The sequence below is a fragment of the Cladophialophora immunda genome (genome assembly GCF_000835495.1).
Source record: "Cladophialophora immunda strain CBS 83496 unplaced genomic scaffold supercont1.3, whole genome shotgun sequence".
NCBI lineage: Eukaryota > Fungi > Ascomycota > Eurotiomycetes > Chaetothyriales > Herpotrichiellaceae > Cladophialophora > Cladophialophora immunda.
Window position 1 is genome coordinate 822,345 of NW_015622543.1, and position 24,645 is coordinate 846,989.

At 54.0% G+C, this 24,645-nt stretch overlaps 9 protein-coding genes and 2 non-coding genes across 11 annotated transcripts; 4 read left to right on the forward strand and 7 right to left on the reverse strand.

Moving 5' to 3' along the window:
- Window positions 1-3: 3 nt before the first annotated feature.
- PV07_04863 (uncharacterized protein) lies at window positions 4-2,014 on the reverse strand. Its single transcript, XM_016391713.1, has one exon. The coding sequence runs from the start codon at window positions 1,414-1,416 to the stop codon at window positions 112-114; it is 1,305 nt and encodes a 434-aa protein (XP_016249232.1). The 5' UTR covers window positions 1,417-2,014; the 3' UTR covers window positions 4-111.
- Window positions 2,015-2,418: 404 nt separating this feature from the next.
- Window positions 2,419-2,553, reverse strand: PV07_04864. Its single transcript has one exon. It is a non-coding gene; the product is annotated as a tRNA-Ser (tRNA).
- A 2,460-nt stretch (window positions 2,554-5,013) lies between these two features.
- Window positions 5,014-7,355, forward strand: PV07_04865 (uncharacterized protein). Its single transcript, XM_016391714.1, has 2 exons — window positions 5,014-5,598; window positions 5,653-7,355. The coding sequence occupies exons 1-2, from the start codon at window positions 5,382-5,384 to the stop codon at window positions 6,885-6,887; spliced, it is 1,452 nt and encodes a 483-aa protein (XP_016249233.1). The 5' UTR covers window positions 5,014-5,381; the 3' UTR covers window positions 6,888-7,355.
- A 111-nt stretch (window positions 7,356-7,466) lies between these two features.
- Window positions 7,467-10,595, forward strand: PV07_04866 (uncharacterized protein). Its single transcript, XM_016391715.1, has one exon. It carries the CDS (start codon window positions 7,676-7,678, stop codon window positions 10,301-10,303), a length of 2,628 nt encoding a protein of 875 aa, XP_016249234.1. The 5' UTR covers window positions 7,467-7,675; the 3' UTR covers window positions 10,304-10,595.
- A 1,020-nt stretch (window positions 10,596-11,615) lies between these two features.
- Window positions 11,616-13,601, forward strand: PV07_04867 (pre-mRNA-processing protein 45). Its single transcript, XM_016391716.1, has 2 exons — window positions 11,616-11,808; window positions 11,878-13,601. The coding sequence occupies exons 1-2, from the start codon at window positions 11,671-11,673 to the stop codon at window positions 13,486-13,488; spliced, it is 1,749 nt and encodes a 582-aa protein (XP_016249235.1). The 5' UTR covers window positions 11,616-11,670; the 3' UTR covers window positions 13,489-13,601.
- Window positions 13,476-14,967, reverse strand: PV07_04868 (uncharacterized protein). Its single transcript, XM_016391717.1, has one exon. It carries the CDS (start codon window positions 14,635-14,637, stop codon window positions 13,702-13,704), a length of 936 nt encoding a protein of 311 aa, XP_016249236.1. The 5' UTR covers window positions 14,638-14,967; the 3' UTR covers window positions 13,476-13,701.
- Window positions 14,968-15,246: 279 nt separating this feature from the next.
- Window positions 15,247-15,362, reverse strand: PV07_04869. Its single transcript, XR_001622142.1, has one exon. It is a non-coding gene; the product is annotated as a 5S ribosomal RNA (ribosomal RNA).
- Window positions 15,363-15,635: 273 nt separating this feature from the next.
- PV07_04870 (uncharacterized protein) lies at window positions 15,636-16,981 on the reverse strand (the record flags this gene model as incomplete). Its single annotated transcript, XM_016391718.1, has 3 exons — window positions 15,636-15,734; window positions 15,832-15,962; window positions 16,147-16,981. The coding sequence occupies 3 exons, from the start codon at window positions 16,979-16,981 to the stop codon at window positions 15,636-15,638; spliced, it is 1,065 nt and encodes a 354-aa protein (XP_016249237.1).
- A 395-nt stretch (window positions 16,982-17,376) lies between these two features.
- On the reverse strand, window positions 17,377-18,888 carry PV07_04871 (uncharacterized protein; the record flags this gene model as incomplete). Its single annotated transcript, XM_016391719.1, has 6 exons — window positions 17,377-17,473; window positions 17,527-17,689; window positions 17,742-18,492; window positions 18,547-18,643; window positions 18,697-18,733; window positions 18,795-18,888. The coding sequence occupies 6 exons, from the start codon at window positions 18,886-18,888 to the stop codon at window positions 17,377-17,379; spliced, it is 1,239 nt and encodes a 412-aa protein (XP_016249238.1).
- Window positions 18,889-19,166: 278 nt separating this feature from the next.
- On the reverse strand, window positions 19,167-21,475 carry PV07_04872 (uncharacterized protein). Its single transcript, XM_016391720.1, has 2 exons — window positions 20,850-21,475; window positions 19,167-20,803 (listed from the first exon to the last, which is right to left on the reverse strand). The coding sequence occupies exons 1-2, from the start codon at window positions 21,240-21,242 to the stop codon at window positions 19,565-19,567; spliced, it is 1,632 nt and encodes a 543-aa protein (XP_016249239.1). The 5' UTR covers window positions 21,243-21,475; the 3' UTR covers window positions 19,167-19,564.
- A 154-nt stretch (window positions 21,476-21,629) lies between these two features.
- Window positions 21,630-24,577, forward strand: PV07_04873 (uncharacterized protein). Its single transcript, XM_016391721.1, has 2 exons — window positions 21,630-21,828; window positions 21,882-24,577. Exons 1-2 carry the CDS (start codon window positions 21,654-21,656, stop codon window positions 24,374-24,376), a joined length of 2,670 nt encoding a protein of 889 aa, XP_016249240.1. The 5' UTR covers window positions 21,630-21,653; the 3' UTR covers window positions 24,377-24,577.
- The last annotated feature ends 68 nt before the right edge of the window (window positions 24,578-24,645 follow it).

Genomic DNA, 24,645 nt, shown 5'->3' on the forward strand with positions numbered 1-24,645 from the left:
CCCCCCCCTTCTCTCTCCAAGGCTCAAATCTCCTTTCCAAATGCCATACGATCCAGGGCCGTAGTCAGTGGACCGACGCTTTCTGACGACATGTCGCTTGACCTGTCTAATTCAGCCCGTGGTCGGCGGCGCAACCACGGTCGCCAGGGCGCTGTTGACGGGCCACTGGATCGTGTTGTTCGGGCCGGGGAGGTCGGCGGGGAACTTGAACTGCAGGTGCACGCCGGGCCGGAAGCACAGACAGTGGGTCGAGCCGCCGAAGTGGAACATGCCCAGCTGGTCGCCCTTGGCGAAGTGCGTCCGGGGCGGCATGGTGATCTCGACCGACGACACCTCGGCCATGCCCACCAGGACCACGGCCATGAGGCCGATGGCCGGGTTGTCGGCCTCGATGAAGACCACGGCCCGCGTCGCCACCGCCGAGATGTACCCCTGCGAGGCCTCGTCCGCGCCGGCGTCCGGGTTGGGTGGTCCGTCGTCGTCGTCGTCGTCGTCGTCCGGGCTGAACCCCGTGAGCAGCGGCTCCGAGTAGTACGTCCCCGCGACGAAGGTGGGCGGGTCCACGATGCGGCCCGCCACGGGCACGTGGAAGCGGTGGTAGCTGTCGGCGCTGAGGAAGGCCTGGTACACCGTCCCGCCCACGAACTGCGCGGCGCGGGGGTCGTTGTTCATCATATGGGCCAGCGAGTAGCTCTGGCCCTTGAGCCAAAACGCGTCGTGGAGTTTGACGTCCCGCTGGACGGCGAAAGGGGTGGCCTCGGCGGCGCTCACGATGACGCTGTCGTCCCCCGGGGAGGCGACGGGGCGGCGGTTGGGCAGGAATTCTCGTGTGAAGAAGCCGTCCCACGACGGAAACCCGCCCGCCGGCTTGGTGAAGTCCACGCCAAAGTTCTCGGCGAAGTCCACCATGTGAGGGCTATTCAGCGCCGTTTGTGAGAACCAGCCGCCGTCGCCAGCATTCAGTGTGCCCGTTGACTTGTCACTGCCCAGAAACTGCGCCCATGTCGTCAGCATTTTCTGAAATTGTTGATTGACCTTGGGATTCAGAAACGCTGCAAAGCCCGCTTTGGTGCCCATTGGCCAGTCGAGCACGGCGTTGATAGGCGTGCCGACCTGCGCGGAGCTATCCCAAGCGGGTGCTTCGGTCAGGATGGTGTCGAAAACGTCAAACAAGGTCTTCAGGTCTCGAATCTCGGGATGCCCGGCCGGGTCTTTCTCGTATTTGGCGGGCACTTCGGCCAGCATCTCGTTGAAGAGCATGTACAGCTGGGGGTCGGTGACGACCAGATCGTAGAACTCTTTCACCACCTCGGACCGCTCGGGAGGATTCGCTTTGACCTGTTGAACTTTCTTGTTGACCCATCTTCTCAGGACGTGGGGATTATCGGGCAACCAGTTCCCGACTCTGTTGACCATGGCTGAAGTATTTAAGCAAGAAATGGAGGCTGCTTAGTGGTGTTCGGGAAAACACGCAGGGATCAGAATATGAAGTATTGAGCGTTGGAAGCTTTTGGGCACAAATTTAAGACAGAAGAGGGGGATTCCTGCTGATATAAGTGGAAGCAGGTCGGAAACAGACTGGGTCCGTCTCACGATCCTGGCATTCGTAGCTCGATGCACACTTGTCGCTGGCTATCCCATCCAAATCATGAGCATTGGGCGCCAGTGTCGGAATGGACGTCTGTTGGTCAACAAAAGCATCCAGCTGAAGGCGGCATCATTTGTTCAGCAGGGGTCTTTCAAGCCATGTACAACCCAGCGCTCGCTTCGTCTACGATCACTCCTGGTCTGGCGATGAGGTGTTCGCGGTTGTCCGACACTGGGATGGAGGAGCAGAGGGAAGCGTGCGGTATTTTACGGAGTACCCGTTGTTTGCTTCTCGTGATCAGTTGACTGAACTCTGGAAGCAGGCCTGGGCCACCTGATCAGCTATCTTTGCTGTATGTGGACGTCGACTTCATTTCAATCAAAGAGTGGATGCGCATCTGTACACACTGGCCGATTCAGCTTCCAGGCTGGGGTGAGACGCACAACAAGAAGTGCATCTGGATGGCTGGCTGAAATGCAGACCTGTCAGCCCACCTTTGGTCCTTGGCGGTCTAGACTATTTACATGGAAAGACATGGTTGGTCGAGATGGTCAAGAGGGCTGGATGTTTGCGAAAGGCAGGAACAGCAGTTGAGCTCTGCTACACCGTGTAGGCTCCCATCAGGAATCCATCCCAGGATCTTGCCTCTCATGACGACGAAATGCCTGGAAGAAACCGATAGCAGATGGCCATGCCAATCTTCAAGCCTCCTGTTGCGCGAGTAGATGCGCCAGGATATCATGAGACAGCTCCAAGCCTAATTTCCCTTAGATGCCTCTCACGACCCCGCTCCTCACCAAAGGCCAAAAAAAAAAAGGAAAAAAGTTGGGCGCAATCCAGGGTTCGAACCTGGGGCCTCTCGCATTTTTAACTTAGAGTAGTCCCTACTGTTTACTGTTAGTCGAATAACAAGGATAGAAGAATTCAAGTACTCACAGCGAGAATCATACCACTAGACCAATTGCTGTCGAAAGGTCAGTGAATCACTCATGGAAATGAGAGCGACGGTCAACCTACCGCTTTTGTTGTGTGAAATATTGGAGGTATAATAAATAACCTGCAATGCCGATGAAATAGCAAAGTGGGGAATGGCAGATACGCTAACTAGCGTCGGATATTGCCTTGTATGGCGAGATTAACGAGAACGCGTTCAGCTGTACTAGGTGTACAGGTACACAGCCTTTGTTAAGGGCTAACTATCCCTCAGCCCTATGTACGAGCATCTCGGCGTTTAGGAGCGCATATTTAATAGTACTTGCACCATGGATACCGTGGATAGATATCTATATAAACAGTGCACTAGCAGGGCTCAACAACTGTCGTCAATTACTCTCTTCATCAAGGTCTCATTCAATCTCTCCTTCAGCTTACCATAGAGGCTTAGCCTGTGGATGGGACCATGCCCTGTCACATCTGATTCAAATCATAGATTGTACTGAGGTGAAAAGCTCGATTGTTTCTACGAAGTAACAGAGGAAGTGCACAAGACGGTAGCCATCCTCCCAGATCCTGCTGAGGAGAACCCAGAGCAAGTTCTCGCCCTCGAGCGTCATGCATTAGCGTCATCACAGCCAATTTGCTCTTGTGTTCCTCGGCAACAGCAATCTTGAAGACCTCTCCAAGCTTTATAGCTTTAAGCCAGTCGCTGCCTAAAAGAACTGGGAGCGGCTCAGGTGATTCAACAAACATGCGATAAATGTTATTATCCGGGTGCATCTGAAGCCAGCAAGGGAATTTCTGACCCCGAAAGTTGAGTATATGTGGTCCATGAACCGCCGGTGTCCCCGAGCAAATGCTGTCAAGAATTTCGTCTCTTGACGCAGGACCGCACAGAAGGACTACACGTAGATCGCTATTGTTTATCAAGAGCCTCGTGAATTTTCGACGTCGCGCAATATGATCCTCGTCTTCGGGGAGACTCGTGGTATCTGGGGCTTGCAGAGTACGCAGTCGAAGGGACTCTTTCCCTTTCTTTCTAGGGCTTCTTTACCTTTTGAAGGTCGCCAAACGCCTCCTTATACTCTGCGAGAACATCATGGATGTTACCTTCGGCAGCGACCAGGATAGAGCGCCAATGGGAGGATCGTAGCCTATCTTCTTGGCCTATGCCCGGTTGACCGCACTCTCTACTGCTGGTGACATCGCGATCTATCCCCTTGCCACCCTGTAAATCATTATTGTTGTTCTTCTGGCGAATAATGCCACTTGGGTTGACAGGACTGACGAGCAGTTGTCTAACAGCGTGATCGATGCTGGTCTCGGCGGGCACGGCAGGAGGGAAAGTAAGGCTTCCACCTCGAGCGCCGGAGATGCGATGACATGGTCGTCATCGTCATCAGATGCCACTGCTGCAGGGGGGGGGGGGGGCAGTAGTTGCATCTGGCTTCATACCAGGTTCGTCGTCACCCAATAGAATGGGTAGGTCTAGCGGGTGTCGCGCGAGTAAGCTGGATGAGAGAAACTGGGAAAAGAGAATCACGGCGGGCTCACCTCGAGTGCCGACACGGCTTGTGTCAGTTGCAATAGCAGCAGAACTGCGAGATGCAATACGGTAGGCGCACAGACCGAGCGCCACGATGTGCGCCACGACGATGAATCGAGAAGGCCAGTCACAGCTACATTCAGGAGGAACTTTTGTTTCATGCTGCGATATCGGACCGTTGAAAGCTTCTTTTATTCACTGCGAGGGACTGACTGCATCTGAACTTCTGAGCCTGCGGTCAGACCCCAAACCCGTGACTCGGGTCCACGTTGCGGATCAACGATTTGCCGAAATGATGGGTCGTCCCAGTCGCCCCAGTCGTCCCAGCCGCAGCCCGACCATCTCCGACCTTGGCGAGAGCAAAAGGCGCACAAGGGCGATCGAGATGGGGACAAATGGATCAGAGGAGAAAAACGAGCACATGTTTGCCCCAGATCATAGATTGCAGCGAGTGGAGATGACATAAGAACACATGCCAAATGAGCGAGCATGTGGCGATCAGGTTGGAGCACATGCTAGAGATAAGGGGAGAAGAAGGAGGCCTCTGAGAGGGTGGTACGATGACAAATAACACACACTTGGACACACAAGTAGTGAGAGATACGAGTGCCTGGGAATAACGGGAGGTCAGAAGGGATCGAGTAGGTACTCGGTACTGTAGGCCAACACGGCCAGGTACTCCGTACTCCGTACAGCAGCCGTAGTACCGAGTAGCAGAAGGAAAAGGAAGAGGAAAAGGGAAAGGATCCCAAGGGCACGAGCTCTTCCAAGGGATCCAACAGCTTGTCAGCCAATCGGGGAATGATGGTGATGGGGAACAGAAGCCAAGGTACCTGACCGAGTAACTCAGTAGTGGGATTGCAATTCGGCTGTTGCAAAAAACCACTGGAGGCGCATGTGATCGATTCTCCCCCCCAAGCAGATCATCATCACCGTCCGTCCACCGTCCACCGTCCACCGTCCACCGTCCATCCATTCACAGTCACTGCAATTCCTTCTTCCTGCTCTCTAGATTCTGTTCCTCCGACAGCTGCTGAGGCCCAGTACCACGCTGCCACACGCACACACACACACAAACTATTGCCGTCCCTCTGCTCCCCTCCTCACCTCCTCACTTCACACCACTTCTCCCTCCCACATACCACGACCAACGTCGCATACTCAACACCGTCCAATTCACCACCCCTCGACCATGTAGGAGTCTCGCCATTCACTTTCCCTCCGCCCCCGATTGCTCTCCCAAACTTCACACGCTCACCGACCGCCAACTACCGCCCACACATTCAACTCGACTCACGTTTCCTCCACACCATGGACTCGCAGTCGCCAAACCCGCCCTACGCCGTCCCTCCGCCCTTCTCCCCTCCGCTCTCCGCCCACCGTTCCTCCGCCGATTCTCATAAACCTGCCTCCATCGACGTTGACATGATGAGATCCGACGATCGCTCCACGAGGGCGGGCAGCGTGCTCTCTGGCATGTCCATCGAGGACATGGAGGCCGCCGAGACCCTGAACAATCTATCGCAGAGTAAGAAATATCCTGCCACTGCCATGAGCCATTATCTAACATGCGACCTCCAAGAATACCATTCCCCCAGACAACCCCATCAGCATCAACCTCCGACTCTAGTCCAGTCTCACACCAGCTTCGACTCCGACCAACCGGAACCCCTCCTCAGACTCTTTACAAGTCAATATCCTTGGACACGCCCTCTGATTAACGGCTCTCTTTCGGCTTATAAAACTACACAGTCTTACATTCCGGGTGCAGAATGGACCGAGAGGAATGTGGGCTTGCCAATCGCAGGAACGGTGGCCAGAATATCGGGTGTTGAAGGTGGTCTACGCTGGGCGCTGCAACCAAAGCGCGACGAGAGATCTTCGAATAAACCCTCCGACGTTGAGAAGGGCTTCTCTGACGTCTCCTCGGCTGGCACCAACCGACCGACTTCCGAGGCAGGTTACCCCGACCCTCTACCCGCCTACAACCCTGGCGACCGCTCACCACCCTACACGGAACAGCAAGTCCTCCTGAAAGGCCGTGATGATCGTCAGCCGCCGCCTGGCTGGCGCCAACAACTCATGGTCTCCACAAGCGGCCTGGGAATTGCCATGAGTGAAGAATCCATTCGAAGCCTACGGTACTGTCTCAGTTGGTTGCGCTGGGCTAACGGCCGACTTGGAGAGGCCATCCAGAATCTAAAAAATCTGCTCGAGCGGTGGGATGAAGGGGTTACTCCGGGCGAACAGCCGCCCACCATGTCCGTGGCGAACATGACTCAAACTCAAGAAGAGAGGAGGCAAGCTGCTCTGTCAGCGCGTATCGCAGCACTAAAGGCAGATGTGCTACAAACGCTCAAGCACGTGGTGGGAATCGTCTCGAATTACGCGGGCGGCGCATTGCCCCAGAACGCCCGAGATCTGGTGCACAGACATCTAATCAGTCTCCCTCAACGGTTTAGCCTGGCGAACAGGGCTGGCGGGGAAGAGGACTCGGCCGATGGCACCGGGGCAGGGGCTTCTGAAGCGGTCAAGAGTGGAAAGAGAGTCATGGTTTTGGCCCAAGAGGGCTTAGATATGATGACTCAAGTCAGTCGGGTCGTCAACGATACCCTTGTCAGTGCAGAGGGATGGTGTGAGAAGTTGGGCAAAAGAGTCGATCGACAGGAGCAGCAACCCTTGCGGCAGGCACTGCTGGATGAGAAGATGGAGACAGATGACGGCGAGGGCGGCGCAAGGAGCGAGAGAATGAGGAGCGAAACGATCGCACCGAGCGAAGGTGGGAGGGAAATCGAGGATGTGAAGATGACCATGTAACAACAGACGCACAAAAGGTGAGTCGGATATGTTCCTGTGATGGGGGCGTATACCGTCCGCTTCTCGATCTTGTGGCACAATATTGATGTAAGCAATATTTCTGGTTGGATACGATGCTTGCGATTTTGCAGGCTTCGGGAGAAAAGCGAGGCACAACAAGTGATGCTGTTAAAATACTGGCAAAAATCGGACAGGCTGAGACCCTACCTGTTCACCTTGTTGGAGGAAGGAAGACCTTGAGTGTGTCTCAAAAGATCCGGCAATGATTAGACGAGCCACGAGTTACGGCATAAAGCAGGACAAGAGAGAAGCTCTTGACTATCACATTTGGAGCAGCACGCCCAAGTGGAAGCACAGTGTCCGACTAAAGGATGACAGTTCGCTCGGGTTGTAGTATAAGCCAAGAACTTCCAATAGCAAGAGACAGGAGCGAGAGAACCATTCAAGGAATATACTCATACACAAAGAAGCCCATTGCCATTCTCATGGTCTACGCCAAACATTGAATTCCCACATACCTTGTCGCTAGTGAACCTGTGATACAAGGACGGAAAAAGGGGGCGAGGCTGACGTCGGGGTCGGAGGAATCTTTCTGCGGAAGGCTGATGGACCTGGTGCCGGCTTGAACACCAGAATCGCGTTCGACAATCCACCCCTCGACTGCTCAGAGTCCAGTCATATCTTACCTACATACGTATGTAGGTACACTCACATAGCTCCGACGCCACTACTCTTGGATCGTGGCATTCCGTCCGGTCACAATATGACCATCTCGAAGTGACAAGACCATGGAGTCCCAGCAATACTACGGGTCATCTCACCCCTCCGACCAACCCTCCGCCCGCACCATCTTCCCCAAGGGCCCTGTCTTCAGTCTTGACGACTTCTCCAGTCGGGATTTTATAGCCAAAGACTTTATCGAATCCTTGACTGAGAGCGTACAGTCCGCTCATCGCCGCTCTCATGGAACCGCCAACGCACCCTTCGACCCCAAGCCCTTGATCCGCGCATTCGAGCAGGCCTCGCGACGTCTCGATGAACTGTCCGGCGAATTGGAGCAGCGTGAGAATGAACTGTCCGCTGCAGTGAGAAGAGCTGAGGCGCAACATGCGGGCAACACCGAGACACTGGGCAGGAAGCTCAACTCTACCATCGAGAGCTTTCAGAAACTAGATACGTCTTTGAAGAGCGACAGAGGGGAGAAATGGGGCGGCAATGTCGCTGTGGAAACTGGGCGGAGAATAGAAGAGCTGGACCGACAGAGGAGGAAAGCTCTGGACGCGCACTTTCTGATCGAGTGCTGGGACGAGGTCAGTAACCGCGGAGAGGTCACCCTGTTGGAGAATCTAAGGAGATCTGGCACTGGAGAAGGGAAGATCAGGTCAGCCAATATTGCACGTCAGCTGCTGAGGATCAGCCAGCGACTCGACCCCAAAAGTCATGGGCAGCCCAACGGCGTCGCGACGACCAAGCAGGTCGGCATCACGAACGGTGTCACGGGAAGCAAGAATTTCAACACCAGAGAAGTCATTGAGAAATTCATCGAGACGCTAGAGAACGATATGCTCAAGCTGTTCGACGACTTCTACCGGCGACAAAATTTCGAAGAGATGAAGAACTGTGCGATTGTCTTGCAGGACTTTAATGGCGGAGCGTCTGTCCAGGCGGCCTTTGTCAACCAGCACCAGTTCTTCATCGATCGAAGTAATCTCATGACCGAGGAGATTGGTGGGGACCAGGAGACCTGGATTCGACTCTCCGACCCCGACGCCGAGTTGCCGGGCGTTGAACCTGGGTTGCAGTCGCTGATCGACGAAGTCAAGGTCGTGGTTCAGGAAGAATCGGCCATCATCAAAAGAGCATTTCCCTACCCGGAACAAGTGCTGGGCAAATTCGTTCAAAGAGTGTTCCAGCAATCTATACAGCAAAGGCTAGAACTGGTGCTGGAAAAGGCGGAATCAGAATCCACCCTCGCCTATCTGAGATCTCTGCAAGCCGCGAGAAGCTACATCAGCGTCCTCGTCGAAGATTTGAAGGCGCATGGGTTGACGGAGCACCCTGAACCAGTAACTTCACAAACGAGTCAACTCCTCGATCAGCAACTCGACGAACTATTCACTCCCTACTTTGGGGGTTCCGCATACATCGACAAAGAAAAACACAACCTTCAAGAACTCTACAAATCTCTTCTTTTCAAGTTTGAACTCTTCCACTCTCGACGTCAAAAAGAACCAAAGACTTATCTCGCAGCGATCCGCAATCGAGGTCAGGAACTTCTCGCATCCGCCAGAGAAGCCACCGACGCGTATGTTAAAAGCCTGGACCTTGAGAAGATGTCACCCACGCAAAAGAGGATTTTGTTGAGTGTGGCGGGTCTTCAGAGCACGGGCGGTGACGACAAGTCACAGCCAGACGTGGATCTCGACGAGTCAGATGGGAGATTGAATGTTGCTTTCGCGAAGAGAATGCTCAAGTGGCTCGCTGAAGGAGTAAGACGAGGTCTCGAACTGGGTGGGGGTGCAGAAACTCCGAAGGACGTCGCTGCCCTCCTCAACCTCGTGTTGAAGAATTTGTTGGAGCTATACGTCGAAGTCTCTCTCGAAGCCTGCGCAGACCTCGCCTCCTCCTTTGAAAATACACGACGAGAGCCCGACCTCTCTTATCTCTCCAATCTTCGCACAGCCGTGCACATCGCCCACCTGGTGCAGTCCTGCATCAACACCCTTCTCATCCCCCTAGCTAGCTCATCATTAACTACACGGCGGGAGATGGAGAAAGCGGCCCGTACAGCGACCGTCCGCATCGAGGATCAGATCAATAACATTGAACAAGCCACCATCGATGGCGTGCTTAACTGGACGTCACGATTACTTTCTAACCAAAATCGCGCGGATTTCCGTCCTCGGCAAGAAACGGAGGCACCGAGCTTGGAGCAGCCTCAGACATCGACCTGTGAAAGTGTGTGTAGGTTTTTGGGCTTGTTCCATGATACCGCCGCACAGAGTTTCGATGGCGCAAACCTCGGTGTGTTGCTGATGGAGGTTGCGGTGGGATTCCGCAGCCAACTTCTTCAGCACTTCACCAAGTACCAAGTCAATAGGATTGGCGGCGTCATGCTTGCGAGAGACATGTCTCGCTACGTCCAGCTGCTCAGATCTTGGGAATTAGGCGGCGGAGCTAGCGGCGAGAGCGCCACCATCGATGCCGACGCGGTTAGCGGTGGAACTTCTTTCAAGAATAGCCTCGAGGTGCTGAGTGAGCTTGCCAGCGTATTTGTGCTGCATCCCGACGCATTGAAGGAGAGGTTGAGGGGCCCGGTCCTGGGAAATTTGGGCAAAGAGAATCTCCGGCCCTATTTGTTGAAGCGAGACGACTATCTGGAGGTGGGCATGCAGAGTCTGCTGGCGTCCTTGTGATATAGAAGGAACCTAAGTGAGATATCCAATGCGGATCTATTCGGAGCATCGGTTATGGGCACATTGTGACTTGGGAGAGCCACGGATGGATAAAATGTGATCAACCCATGATCCATACATGATTCCGGTTGCGGTTGAGACGGAAGGATCGCGATAGAGAGGGCTTTGCCAATATTTGTTTGCGAGAGGAGAGAGATCCGTGCTGCGAACATACCGAGAACTATACTATCTGCGAAGACAATGATGATACCCCTCGCATGCCGTCAGTCTATGGGGTAATGGTGCGGATGCGACCTGTGTGCGGCGCCGACTATGCGTCTCTTCGCTGAATTCCTCTCCAAGATTCTAGACATCCCAGACCGAATGAGTGCTGCGCCCAGCAATGCAATGCGCCCTTGAAATGCACCTGTCTGTACAATTCCCATGAGTACTGTACATGCAAACCCCTCCGTCTGTTGGCGACCCTCGTCATCGCACAACACAGTCCACTCGAAGCCGTGGTTTTGGATGGATACCCATGCCCCAAACTGGACTTGGGCGGACGACTCTCTTTCTTTATGGGGTCTTCTCAGATCTTGAACCCGTACCCGGCCATGCAATCCTTATACTGCATGACCAGACTCTTGCAGTCCTCCTGCGGATCCTCGGCGCGGGAGAAGAGCATGCACTCGTCGCGCCGCGATTTCTCGTCTTTGCACACGCAGCATGGCTAGAATGTCCCAACAGCGCCGTTAGCCGACGAAAAGTTCCGCGGGTCGTAGGGAGAAATGATAGAGAACGTTTGCAGGGTGCAAGGAGATGCGCTGGAGGGGCGACAGGCTATTTCATCCCCCGTTGGGTTCAGGCAGTGCACGGCGGTGTTTTCGTACCTTTGCTTTCTCCGTCTTGTCTGCTGTCGACGCCGGCTTGAGCTCGCAGGCGAGGTTGTCGAGCGTCGAAGGCTGCGTCACTGCGGCGAAGCCACGTTAGTTATTACGACTGTCCGTTCTCCCTGCGGAGGAAAGAAGAGGGTGAACATACCTGCAGCAGGCTGCGCGGGCGTGGGGGAAGAAGAAAACCAGCCCATCTTGCTTGACACACTCTATAGAAGCTGTTCTTGAGAAAGAGAGCTCCGCGGGTGTGGGCTTTGGATGAGAAATACAAAATGCATTTGGAGGCGGACGGAATTATTTGGAGAGGCAGAGGTTCGGTCGGACGACGTCAACTGCTGTTTCTCAGCCAATAGTTCACCGTAGACAATTTCTACGGCAGATCATAAACGACCTCTCCCCGCGGTATGGGAATTTGCATCATTTTGCACTTTCAACTTTCCCACCAGGTTGTCTGCCTATTCCACCCTTTCTCCTGCCCGTCATCACTTCACAATCATGGCGACGGGTCTGTTCGCCTCGTTACCAAAGCCGAAATATACGGGCGAGCACGAAGAGGTGCCGCTCCACGCTCAACCGAGAGGCCCTCGCATCGTGGGACCCGGCGTGATCGATGAGTCCCAGATTGTTTTAAAGGTTAGTAACAGTGTCCCAAAGCGACATGCAGTCCCTTCCAACATACTGACCTGTGCGTTTTTATATCAGCGCTCCGGACCACCCCCCTACGGTCAACGATCAGGATGGCGACCCCGCTCTGCAGAGGACTTTGGCGATGGTGGTGCATTTCCCGAGATCCCCGTGGCGCAATATCCGCTTGATATGGGACGAAAGGGGACAGCGTCGACCTCGAATGCGCTTGCCATCCAAGTCGATGCCGAGGGAAAAGTGAAATACGATGCCATTGCGAGACAGGGTCACAGCGAGGCCCGGATTATACATTCCAGTTTCAAGGACTTGATTCCGCTGAGGCAGCGGGCGGACGCGGGCGATTTGAGCCTCGAGAGACCAACTGCAGAGGAGGCCCAAGCTACGGCCGAGCGGACCAAACTTGCACTGGAGAAATTGGTGTCCGGCGCGGTGGCGGCACAGAAGCCCAAGAATGTGAAGGGTGTGAATCGGGAAGAGCCGACCTACGTCCGTTACACGCCTGCGAATCAGATGGGGGACAACTCGAAAAAGAACGACCGAATATTCAAAATTGTCAAGAAGCAGGAGGATCCCATGGAACCCCCGAAATTCAAGCACAAAAAGATACCCCGAGGACCACCGTCTCCGCCGCCGCCAGTCATGCACTCACCCCCGCGGAAGTTGACCGCAGAAGACCAGGAGGCGTGGAGGATCCCCCCGCCGATCTCGAATTGGAAGAATCCAAAGGGTTATACGGTTCCTCTGGACAAGCGATTAGCAGCAGATGGACGGGGGCTACAAGATGTGACGATCAACGACAAGTTCGCCCAGTTCGCGGAAGCCCTCTTTACCGCCGACCGGCATGCAAGAGAAGAAGTCCGGCTCCGAGCCCAGATGCAGCAGAAATTGGCGGAGAAGGAGAAGCTCGCGAAGGAAGAGCATTTGCGAGACATGGCCAAGAAGGCGAGGGAAGAGAGACAGCGAGCTGCAGAAACACGCACAAGGCGGTCACGGTCGCGCTCCTACTCAGGTTCATCATATGATTCGCGAAGTGACGGCGAGGACGAGGCAGCTCGCGAACGAGAACGGGCGCGGCGAGAGCGCAGACAGGAGAATGAACGACAACTCCGTCAGTCAAGAATGGGCGCCGAGAAGAGAATCCAGATGATGGCGAGAGAACAGAATCGGGATATCTCTGAGAAGGTGGCACTGGGACTGGCGAAACCGACACAGAATCAAGAGACCATGTATGACTCACGGTTATTCAACCAGACCTCGGGGTTTGACTCGGGATTCAACGAAGACCAGCATTACGACAAGCCCCTCTTCGCGGCGCATGATGCGATCAATAGCATTTATCGGCCTTCAGCGGGCAATCAGGACGACGAAGAGTATGGGGAGGAAGCGGCGGAGAATGCAATGGGCAAAATCCAAAAGTCCAACAGGTTCGAGGTCTTGGGCAGGGCCAAGGAAGGGTTTAAGGGTGCTGATGTTGCCGAGCGAGAGGCTGGACCTGTCCAGTTCGAGAAAGACAAGGACGACCCTTTTGGGATTGACAGTCTGATTGGAGAGGCGTCAGCGAGGGCGGGTGGAGAAGGGAAGAAGAGATATGGGCTCGAGCAGGCCGAAGATAGGGACCGGGAGGAGAGAGACAGGCAACGGAAGCGGGCGAGAGTTGACGATGACTAGACATGGATGCTGCAGGCTGGCGTTTGCTCGCGCTTTCAGGTAAAGCAGTATCAGGACGGTCTCTCAGCAGGAAAGTTCTGCTATCCAAAGGAGAATTAATTTTATATTCCCACCCATTCATTCGCTTTGTGTTGGACTCAGTTTTTCCCGTTTTCCCTTTGCCTTTCCAGGATATACTCCCCCTTTTCCCGATGCTTTTGGTACGCTCCCTTCTCACTTCTCAACCACCAGGATGCCAAAATGCGGCCTCTCCTCACACCCGTCCCAGTAGTCGATCCCGACGCCATACTCGGCGCGACTCTCGTCGTCGCTCCGGGGCAATCTGACCTCGAGCCACTTGAGCTCGCCGTTCATGCCGCCGCGGCGGGCGGCGTCCTCGTAGACCCGCCGGCGGAGGTGGAAGTTGTCGAAGGCGATCTCGACGGGCGACACGTGCGCGGTGATGCGGGTGTGGTAGCCCTCGCCCGAGGCCAGCGGGGGCGCGAGGTACGCGATGGAGACGCCGAAGCGGCGCATCTCGGCCTGCGCGGCGGGCGTGGCGTGGAAGGCCGCGAAGGCGTCCAGGTCCGCCGCCGGGTGCGGCGTGATGCCCACGAAGCGCCCGCCGGGACGCAGCGCCGCGGCCACGTTGGCGAACATGCGCGCCATGGCCGGCGTCGACGCCGCGTAGTTGAGCAGCCACGCGCCCAGCACCACGTCGAACAGCCCAGAATCAGAGCCATCTTCTTCTTCTTCTTCTTCTTCTTCTTCTTTTCCTTCTTCTGCTCCCGAGAAGACGGTGCGTGGGAGAGGCTCCGTGGCGTCCCCCACCGCGAACCTCAACCGGCCTTGCTGAAACGCGTCCAGCGACGCCGCCGACCGCTCCGCCGCGCCCACCATGGTCGCCGAGATGTCGACGCCCACGACGCGGCGCAGGGACGGCGCCCAGTCGAGGAGGAGCCGCGAGTAATACCCCGTGCCGCACGCGAGGTCGAGAACCGCCGCCGCCCTGCCGTCCGGGAGCGTCAGGTACGGCACGATGGCGTCGCGGAGGTTGCTGCGCTCGAGCGCCGCGCCGGGGATCTGCTTCATCGACTCGTACGACTGCCCGATCTGGTCGTACTGGGTCGCTGGAGCGGTGTCCGGTTCTTGTGGCGACGGCGCTGACATTGTTCCTGTTCTCGACCAGTGGTGTCAAAGGAGACGGACTATATTGACCGACTTGTGTGAATGGATGGCAGAGCGTAGGATTGGGCAGCTATACACAGCCAGAGGAGTGTGTGGTGGCTTCGTTGCTTCCCTTGGACCGTCTTGCTCACAATATCACCGTTGCATATGAATTCCAGGCCGAAGAACAAGAAGGGGTTCACCAGAGTGGGTGAGAGAGAGACTTGATCATTGACAGTCAGTCAGTCAGTCAGTCAGTCATCCATTGATACCTCTTGTAGCCTTTTTGCTTCCTCTATCTTCAGTCTTCCTGAGAAGATCGGGAGTGCTGGGGGGGCTTACACAGCATATATCTATACCGTGGAAGAAATCCTACGAAGATCTCCTGATGTATGTATGTATGTATGTATGTATGTATGTCAGAAGTATCCGATTCGCTGCACATAAGGCCACCATCACCTCCGCTGATTATTGTGTACTTGGTATGACCTACTTGTTCAGGCGAGTAGGACTAGTCCACAGTAGGTAGTAATACCACGTCGACGTAATTACGTATATGGAGTACATTGCGGTGTATACTCAGACCTCAAAAAAAAAGGGAAAAAGAGCAAAAACAATCGACAGCCGGGATTCCCAAGTGGTCCCCCAACTTAGTACTAACCGGCCGGTACTGGGCTTAAGTACGTCTGAGCGAACGGGAAGACCTGCATTCCCAGTCCTGTGGTCGATTGCGGTGGATGAATGGGCGCGAGGAAATAAAATGGCTTGGTTTTTCTCGGGAGGAGGGGGGCCTACAACGGTAGGATTGAATCCAATGCACTGCCAACAGGATCACCAGGACCAGATCATCGAATGGTGTCGCAGTGCTCTATCCCATCACTATCCAAACGAGAACACAAGAAAGGCTCCTCCTTTAACCTCGTGTGTGTCCCTCTGCCATTGTACACCACTACCACCACCACCTCCTCCTCCTCCCCTTCGACCTACGTCCCAACTCGCTCTCACAGCCCAGCCCGATAGATGTTCCACACATTCAGCATCCTGGCCCCTTGACCCGGCGTAAACCCCGTATAGCACGCGTCGCTCGAGTAGTCCATAAACTAAAAACGCAGCCTGATCAGCGGAACCCCTTGACAGAAGCACCTTGGTCTTCTGCAGTATGACCAGTCACAGCGTAAAGAGAGCGGCAAAACTTACGTTGTGGATCGGGTCGAGCCCTGAAAAGCCCTGCGGACCGTATGGGTTCGATCCCTGGCTGGACAGCCCGGTGTACGCGGTGGATGAGATGCCCGAGTTGGGACACGAGTCTTTGTAGACAGGACAGCCGTCTGGGCAAGAAGGGGGTTTTGTGAGGTTAGTGACGTGGAATATGCACATACTAGGTAGTATCGGGCTGCGGTGAGATGGACGGGCAGCCGGAGAGCCCAGTACAAGGAGGAATAACGGCCCCCCAGCAAACAATACAAGGACGAGACACACTCCAAACACGGAAAAGAGACTAACAGAACGTACTTGTGCTGGTCATCTCCTGCGGCGTGTCCGCCACATAATCCCCCCAGTCAGAGGCATCGCAACTGTTCCCATTGAACGTGTGCAGCAGCCCGTTCCAATGGCCCACCTCGTGTGCCGTTGTGCCTCCCAGATTGTAACCCTGCATGTTCCCTCCTGGCATTGTCCCGCTCAGCACATTACACCCATCGACGACATACACGCTCCGCGGTGTCGTCGCAGTCACCCCGGCGGCGGGCAAGGAGCAGAAACCCAGCAGCGTGCTGCCCGCGGGGACCCCGGGAGTGTTGCTGCCGGCCTGCAGGAGCGATTGGTAGTAGATGTTCAGGCTCGAGTAGGTCCCCTGGCGCAGCGCCTGTTTCATGCCGACGTCGTCCCCGTTGCTCGCCCACGTGTCGTTCGTCGTCCGGGTCACGCCCGCCAGGCGGAACCCGATCGACGCGTTGGTGTACGACCGCGCGAGATAGATGAACTGGTTCTGGATCATGCCGTCTGTCACGTAGTTCGGCGACGAGGACGACGCGCTGGCCGTATCCGAGACGATGTGCAGGTACGTGTCGATCGTGTACAAGGGAGACAAGGTTTGGCGGCGTTCATGGCTGGAGGAATGACGGGCAGCGACGAGAGAACTGTTCCATAGGTCGTTCTCTAGGGGCTCGTGTTCTTGCAGATATCGGTGTGTGGAAACAAGGTCTTCCGAGGGCGCAGCCACGCCGCACGAACGATGGATGGGTCGGTATTTGGGAACCGCGCCGAAGCTGGATGAGCAGAAGCTCGTTAGGACGACAAACGGCAAAAGGACCAAGCAAGTGGACGATTTCCCAGCGAAACAAATCATAGTCCGAAGAAGCAAAAGCGCAATTAGCGATGCGATTGAAGAAGTTGAAAGCAGAATAAAGAGTCGAAAATGCACATAACAAAAGCACAGATCACCATCACAACTTCGCCATGCGGGCTGCTTGGAATGTGGGAAGGGTCGAACACCCGCCAAAAAAACATCATTGCTGCGCCATTTCGTACTCGAAAGAGGCTTTCGAAACAACAACTGCAGAGGGCACGTGTGCAATGCTGAGATAGCGATGAAGGATGGCTGTATCTTTTGGGGAAAAAGCTGCACCAGTAGCTGCTGCCCCTATAAACTCTCCCGGATTCCCCTGAAAACGCCGGCTCTGTGATATAACACAACACTATATCGCCCATGTTAGAAGAATCATACACTCTTGTCGTCTCATTTCAAGACCCTCCAGGTCGAATGTCGCGACCAGTGGCAAGAATTCCGGTCGCCGGAGTATCGTTGTTCCAGGACAGATACGTATGGTCGCCGAGTTTTCTGTTTCCCTTGTTAGCGAAGTTTAGGATTTCCGAACGGGACGAAAGGCTTACCTGGGTCGGATCAAATGTGCGAGGGTGAATAGTGCACCGAGAACGATGCACAACCCGCCAATCGCGACGTAAGCAATGCCCAAGAAGGAATTCTTGCCACCGACCACGGATCTTGTCGAGATCAAGATGCTTTTGGTGCCGTCATACACGGTGACCGGGAAGACTTTGACAGTTGTTAGATCTCCAGTGTGCATTCCGTTGTAGGCCGTACTCACAGTCAAATATCTCCATCTGATAGATGCCGGCGGTCATGGTTTCATTGTCATTGCGCAAGGCCAATTTGCTGAACGTGGGCAGACCGGCTGTTCTCATCCAGACCTGGAACTCTTCGTATTGCGACAAATCTGGGATAGGGTGTTCATCGGTATAGTTTGGATAACGTTTGATCCAGTTGGGAGGCGGAGCCACTTGCTCGTTGGTGTACTTCGTCTTCTTGTAAAGTGATGCATCGGAGCCCCAAGCAATGCTCCGGTTCGTCATAACGTACGGTTGCGCAGGCTTATCCCCCGCCGCATTCACGAGGTTGGGAGAATTTAGGGTGTCATTGAAGATGGAGTTCGCGATCAGTCCGCATGGGTAATAGGCCTTGCCTTCGTGGTTCAATTTGAGCGGATTGCAGGCGCTGTTGCTGATCGTGTGATTGCTGAGAGCCTGCCCCTTCAATTGATCGGTATCAAGCGACTTCACATATCTCCGGTGGTTTTGATAGAAATTCGTCAGGCGATAGTACAGGTAAACTGGAGGACCAATGTCGTTGGGAATCGAGAATTGAAGCGTACAAACAGGTGTGTCATCGATCGCAACGCTCCAAGGCGGGGTTGTCCTCCTCGTTGTTCTCTTCCATTCGGGTCTCACTGTGTTATCGGAGGTCTTGAAGGACGAGTGGACTTTGGCTTCGGGGATCTGGGTGAAGTCGCTGCCTGCGGTTGAAATACAGTCGGTATAATCAATCCTCAGTTCTTGCACCTGAAAACTGCCTTAGTATTCAGAGATCCGTCTTCGATACTCACTTTCACTCACACTTGCGCTCGCCCATAGAAGGAGACCGCCGATAGGGGCAAAGATGATGCCGACGGCGAAGAGGAGGGGAAGGACAGTCTTGGGCGTCAGAATAGGCCTGCAAGGTCAGTATCTTTGGCGGTGCCATCCAGAAAGTGTAGCGGGACTCACTGCCATGCCTTCAGCCTCTGCTGCCGAAACGCGGTGTCTGTGTAAAAAGATCCCCGTCAGCATAATTGCGCATTACGACAGGCCTCAGTGCACCGTACTTGCGGGGCGTCTGCTCTTCTGTTTCTTCGGAGGTTCGTTGTGAGGATCCTCCTCGTGGATGGAATCAGCGTGCTGAAGTTCTGTCCGCGTCATCTTGACTCTGCTCTTTCCCCTCGATACTGATGGAGAGGAGGGGACGCCGGCGAGGTCACTTTTGAAACCGCAGAGGACGACTGGGTGGCTGCACACTCAGCATCTCGGCGCTGCATGCGCCATTCCGGGATATCCTTGCGACTAAACCATTTTGGGCCTGTCACAGCCCCCGTCGATTCTCGTCATTTGATTCGTATATCAACTTTGCCTTGGCTTCCATTTTTCGCTCTCTTTTCTCTTCCCTTCATAACTCATTCACGGACATGATTTATTGTAGGAGCCAGGGCTGCACACACTTTTGCATGCACAAATCTCTTTCTCCTCTGCTACATGATCCTAGATCAAGATCATGAATCATCGCGCCGTAGCTGGAGCGTGCTATGAAAATACAGAAATTTCCATGATGCTTCGGTTCCCTTACCGACGGCTGCTACATTTCCCCCAGAATCGAGATACAATGACAGACCTGAAGTGCATATTACCCTCCATTTTCGTTTTTCATTTCTCCTTTTCGGGCCTTTATTGGTCGTGAACAGCCATCCTGCCCGGTTTGTCTATATTGGTCGCCGAAAAAGTCCCGCCCGCAGAGGTCCCTGGGAATCCAGTAACAGATCGCCCGTCGACTCCAAAAACACCTTCGCTATGTCATTCCTGTAGTGATACATCCATCTAGTTGTTATTGCTTTACATCTTTGTCCCCGGCCGCCCAGGTACTTTCTTGTTTTGTGCCAGGAGGAAGCCAGCCAGAGATGAAGTTTGAATCGTGTTGCCGACCCCGGCTATCATCTCTCTTTGGATGCAAATCCGACATCTCGTTTACATAGTCGTCGTTTGTTTGGGGCCCATCGTGGTGACCTGGGGTCTTCACTTCGGCAACAGGCAATAGTGGCGTATGTTTGTGACGGAAATGATCGGTTCGAGTCCTTCGTTCCGCGGCATCCTCCATACTTGTCCGGTCATAGAGGTAAAGGCCAAAACATGTGAGCGCGATACCGACCATTTGGATGGACGTGGTCGAACTCCGGAACCAAATAATCGCACCAACGATAACCCATACCCTCTTGATCAATGAGGCCACCGAGTACGAGACCGGAGACAACATGGAGAGCAGGACAAATGCCATGATGTTCTGGAGAAAGTGGAAGATTCCGTTGAAGATGAATTCCAGAGCTAGCTGCCCGTGGTCCAAAGTCCCTCTCTTTTCGTCAAGATCAATTGACCCGTCCTTCCAAAAGTCTCGCATGATTTCTAAGCCTTCGGTGTAAATCCAGACCGGCGCAGAGAGCATGAATGCTCCAACTGAGCAATAACATAGGAGGTTGAGCTTGTCCAGTTTGCGGGGGAGATGTGTTTGGCCCTCTGCTTCTGCTCGCGCTGATTCAGTGAATAGCTTCTTTGAAAATATGTTCTGCGTCACAAAGACAATGGCTGCGACCAAGGAGGCACTGATCCCCCAAAAGTTCGTGGAGAAATCGGTGGAGCATGCTAACATGACTCCGACTGTAAGTGGGACGAGCGATAAATATGTAGCTTGCTTGTAACGTATCCGGAACACTATTCGGTATGCCAACACGGTAAATAATGGTGAAAGACCCTTGATTGTGTGAACCAGAGAGACTGGGATTTTGGATGTCGCATATGAGCTTAGGAGGTGGCCGAGCAATTGGAAAATCGAAAGAGGAAATGCCGTGTACATGACGTCCCATGAAGGTTGTCGGAGACCGTTCTTCAGCGCAGGTATACTTTTTTTGATTGATGGGAAAAGAGATGACAAGCTCGTCAGAATCAAGCACCAAATCGAGACCGAGGCGAACTGGAGGATTGTGAGGGTGGCTGGCTTGGGAAAGGCGTTCAATATCGATTTGGAGGATGTATTTGTCAAGGCAGAGGTCATGTACCAGATGATGCACAGTGCCTGTTGTGTGTTAGACGTTTTGAAAACTACGTTGCGGATCACTCACAATCAGTTTGTAGGAGACTGGAGCTTTCAACGCCTCAGCCAATTCTTGCGCATTCTCGCTCACACTCCCTTGTCGTGTACGGATCCTGTGAATCGCATCGCTGACGCTTCGCCTGGACCTATGTGTGTATACTCCTGCAGGCCGGGCATCGCGCAGCCTCTGGCTCATCTTTCTGACCGGCCATTTCAACTCGCCATTGAGGTGTGGTGTTGGAGTGAGTTCTTGAGGGCTTTCCGCGACGACGGAAGAATTGACGTGGAGGTTTGGAGGGGTGCTGTGATCAAAGGAAGGGAACCTTTCATGACCGGAGGTTTCATTTACGCCCTTCAGAGGGGACACGGATCGATGTGTGAATATACGGGGTTCAGGAGTCTGGGTCATGGTGGTGGTCATATTCAATGCGGGAGTGGTACTGAAAGGGACTGAATTCGAACAGACACAACCGCCCTGCGCCGCATTTGCCGGTGTGCTGCTTCAGGGTATGCTTGTGGTTTTCGCCATTTGCTTGAAGCGAGCGTCGTTGGTTGTGTATAATGGGATTGTTCAGTGGTTGGTGCAGGTTTTGGTGATCATGATGCATAGAATCTTCAATCTCGGACAAAGCATGGGCAGGGGTGGTAACCGGCTAGGACACTCGTGCGCCATTGCGCGGCGAGATAACGCAAGCCTATCTTCGGATAAATTGCTGGCCAAATGTCGGTGCCGGATTAACTGGAGTTCCGGCTAGCAAGGCTTGGTGGCTTGGTTACTTCAACTCACCTTGTAACCTATGCCCTTCGAGGCAGTTTCTCGCCATGTGGTAGAATGAAGCTTGAGAAACTTTGCAGGCTCTGGCCCTTTGTCGCTCCTTATCAGCTCACATGCCGATCGACCAGCACGTCTCAAGATGTTCTGGGGCTCGAAGATACTGGCAATCAGAGTCTCGTCACTATCCTTCCCTCCTGGGACGTGATCGGCCCATTCAGAGTAGGGACTCGAGGTATTTGGAAAACCTAGACTCAAGCAATCGCTCCAGATGTTGACACCGGGCAGAAATTGTCTGGGGTGCTGACCCTCTTGAGTTTTATGGGGGAATTCGACACGCCAGTCCGAATCAGCCAGGCAGATTCAGGAGTCCATTAGCAAGAAATGCGACAGTGCAATGGGCTCGGAAGGAGTACAATACTTCGCTATCGAACGGTGAACACTCACTCAATTTCTCTCTTGAATTTGGTGAGATCGATTGGGAATTCGCCCAAAACATCTATGGCTGGTCGGCGTTCCAGTACCAGGCGTGGGCTAAAGGGGAGATCTTGAATCAAGACATCGCGAGTAGGGCTGTAAGTGTTTTCAGCGACAATATTCTTGAGCTTTGGATCAATGATTTGCACGTCTTTGGTGGAGATTTCTTTGGGTTTGGACGAGCTCCCGTCCTGGTTCAGCTCCATCCTGGTACCAACAACATCAGCGTACGGCTCGTCCGCGAGGTTCGCTCCATGGGTGGTGCATTTCCTCCAACTCTCCAAGCAGATTTGAGAATTCGCCTTGCTTCTGAACAGCTCACTGTTGTGGCAAATAGCCTGGTGATGCCGAACGTTGTCAATGGAAGATTCTGCACGCGATACGGTAGCATAACTGTCCGAAATCAAGGTGCAACATGGGTACGCGTGCACCGGATAGCTGCTCTCTCCGAGGAAAGCAGTTATGTCGTGGCAAGTCAAGAGATACACCTTGCACCTGGCCAATCGCGTCCGGTGAAAATGGTATTCGAGGGCCCTCTCAAGTTGGACGAATCACTGAGGTTGGTTCTGAGTTATTCGGGCAACGGTGCGGCGCCAAAGGAGATCACCTTCACCATAGAGCTGGAACACGCAGACATATCATCCTCGCAAAGAATCACATTCCTTCATCCGAGCGGCACAGTGTCTCATGCGCTATTGAAACCGCCATCTGCGGCCAACGCGACAATGGATGAGAGGTTACCTGTGCTCCTGAATCTTCATGGCGCTGGCGTGGAGGCAGATGGCCCCTTGGCACGACATATGTTTGATGATGCTCCTCATCTTCCAGCATGGATACTCACTCCTACGGGCATGAGCCCCTGGAGTGGCGACGATTGGCATACTTGGGGCTTTGCAGACGCTCAATCCGCAATTGCCGCAGTACCTGATTGGATTAACAGCACTGAATGGAATGGCTCAAGGCTGTATTCTGAGAAATTTCTCGTTGCAGGCCACTCCAACGGCGGGCAGGGGACGTGGTACTTTGCTTCTCATCTTCCTGATCGCCTTCTGGGAGCTGCCGTCGCTTCGGGCTATTCATCGATTGAAAACTACGTGCCATATATTCTGTGGAACGAGGCGGACCCTCTCCAAGACGCTATCCTCGAGACCTCGAGGAGCAACTTTCGTCATGAAATCCTGACTGAGAATCTAGTGGGACTTTCTATATTTCAACAGCATGGATCAGCAGATGACAATGTTCCAACTTACCATTCTCGATTGATGAACACCCTACTGAACCAAGCGGGCACAATAGCGCAATATTCGGAGATACTGGACAAGGGACATTGGTTTGACGGTGTAATGACCACCAAATCAATGATGGACTTTTATTCGCGCCATCTGAGTATACACCCGCCTGCCCTAACTGTACCCACCGCTTTTAATCTTGTCGTTCCGAATTCCCATGACATGGGATCTAGGTATGGCGTCGTTGTCGACCAACTGTCATCCCCAGACAGATTGGGAAGACTGAAGGTAACAACAAACTTGCGTGGATCTCTCGTCCAATGGCATATACGGACAGAGAACATCCATCGATTCCATCTGGATCCCAACGCACGACTCACCAACCCTCCTGACCAAGTCCTCATTGACGATGTGCCGCATATGTTCGACCTTGGAAAAGGAGCGGCTTCTTTTGTGAAGTCCACTTCCAATGTGTGGGGTAGAGACGTCGCCTTGAATTGGAGGACTCTGGATCAAAGATTCGGTCGTCAAAGAGGGGCCCTCGAGGCAATCCTCCGAAGCGCGGGACCATTCGAAGTCATTTACGACTCCGACAAGACACTGCCCATCGCAATACAGACGAGCCGAAACTTTCTGCAGTACTTTGGAGCTGACACAAACATTTTGCCTTCCCCCGCATATCAGCAAGCACTGGAAAGGGGCTCAAATATCATCATAATCTGTCTTGGAAGCTTTGTCCCAGAAGCTCGCCTCCCGAGATTCCCAATTCGACTTGCCAATAAGAAGGTCTTCTTTACCGCACCAGATTCCAGATCGAAGTCGTTGCATTTGAGAAAAGGCATGGGCGGAGTCTGGCTTCGGCCTCTCTCGGGGGAGCGGTTGGAGCTTGTTGTATGGGGAGCTGACGAGACTGGACTGCGACAAGCTGCGAGGCTGATACCCACAGTCACTGGAGCTGGTCAGCCGGATTTCGTGATATTGGGTAGTGAGGCAAGATGGAAGGGTCATGGAGGTGCCATTGCAATGGGCTTCTTTGATCGCAGTTGGAGGATATCCTCCGCTTCGTACCTGCCCTAGTGACGGGGAGTTGTAGGGTTTCGTGAACGAGAGGGTGGGTGGACGTGAGTACTGTTGGCCAAAGAGCTAGTTGGAGCAGCAGGAATAACTGCTGAGAGACTCTGGGAGGCATTTATATTCCCTGGTAGGTCACTGGGAATGACACGGACAAGAAGAGGCAGAGTTGGGATGAGGAAAGCGCGCTCCCTGCGACCACTGCACTCACTTCACTCACTTCACTGATGCTTGACTTCTTCCTCTGCCTGCAACTGCCATCACCCCTTCCTTGT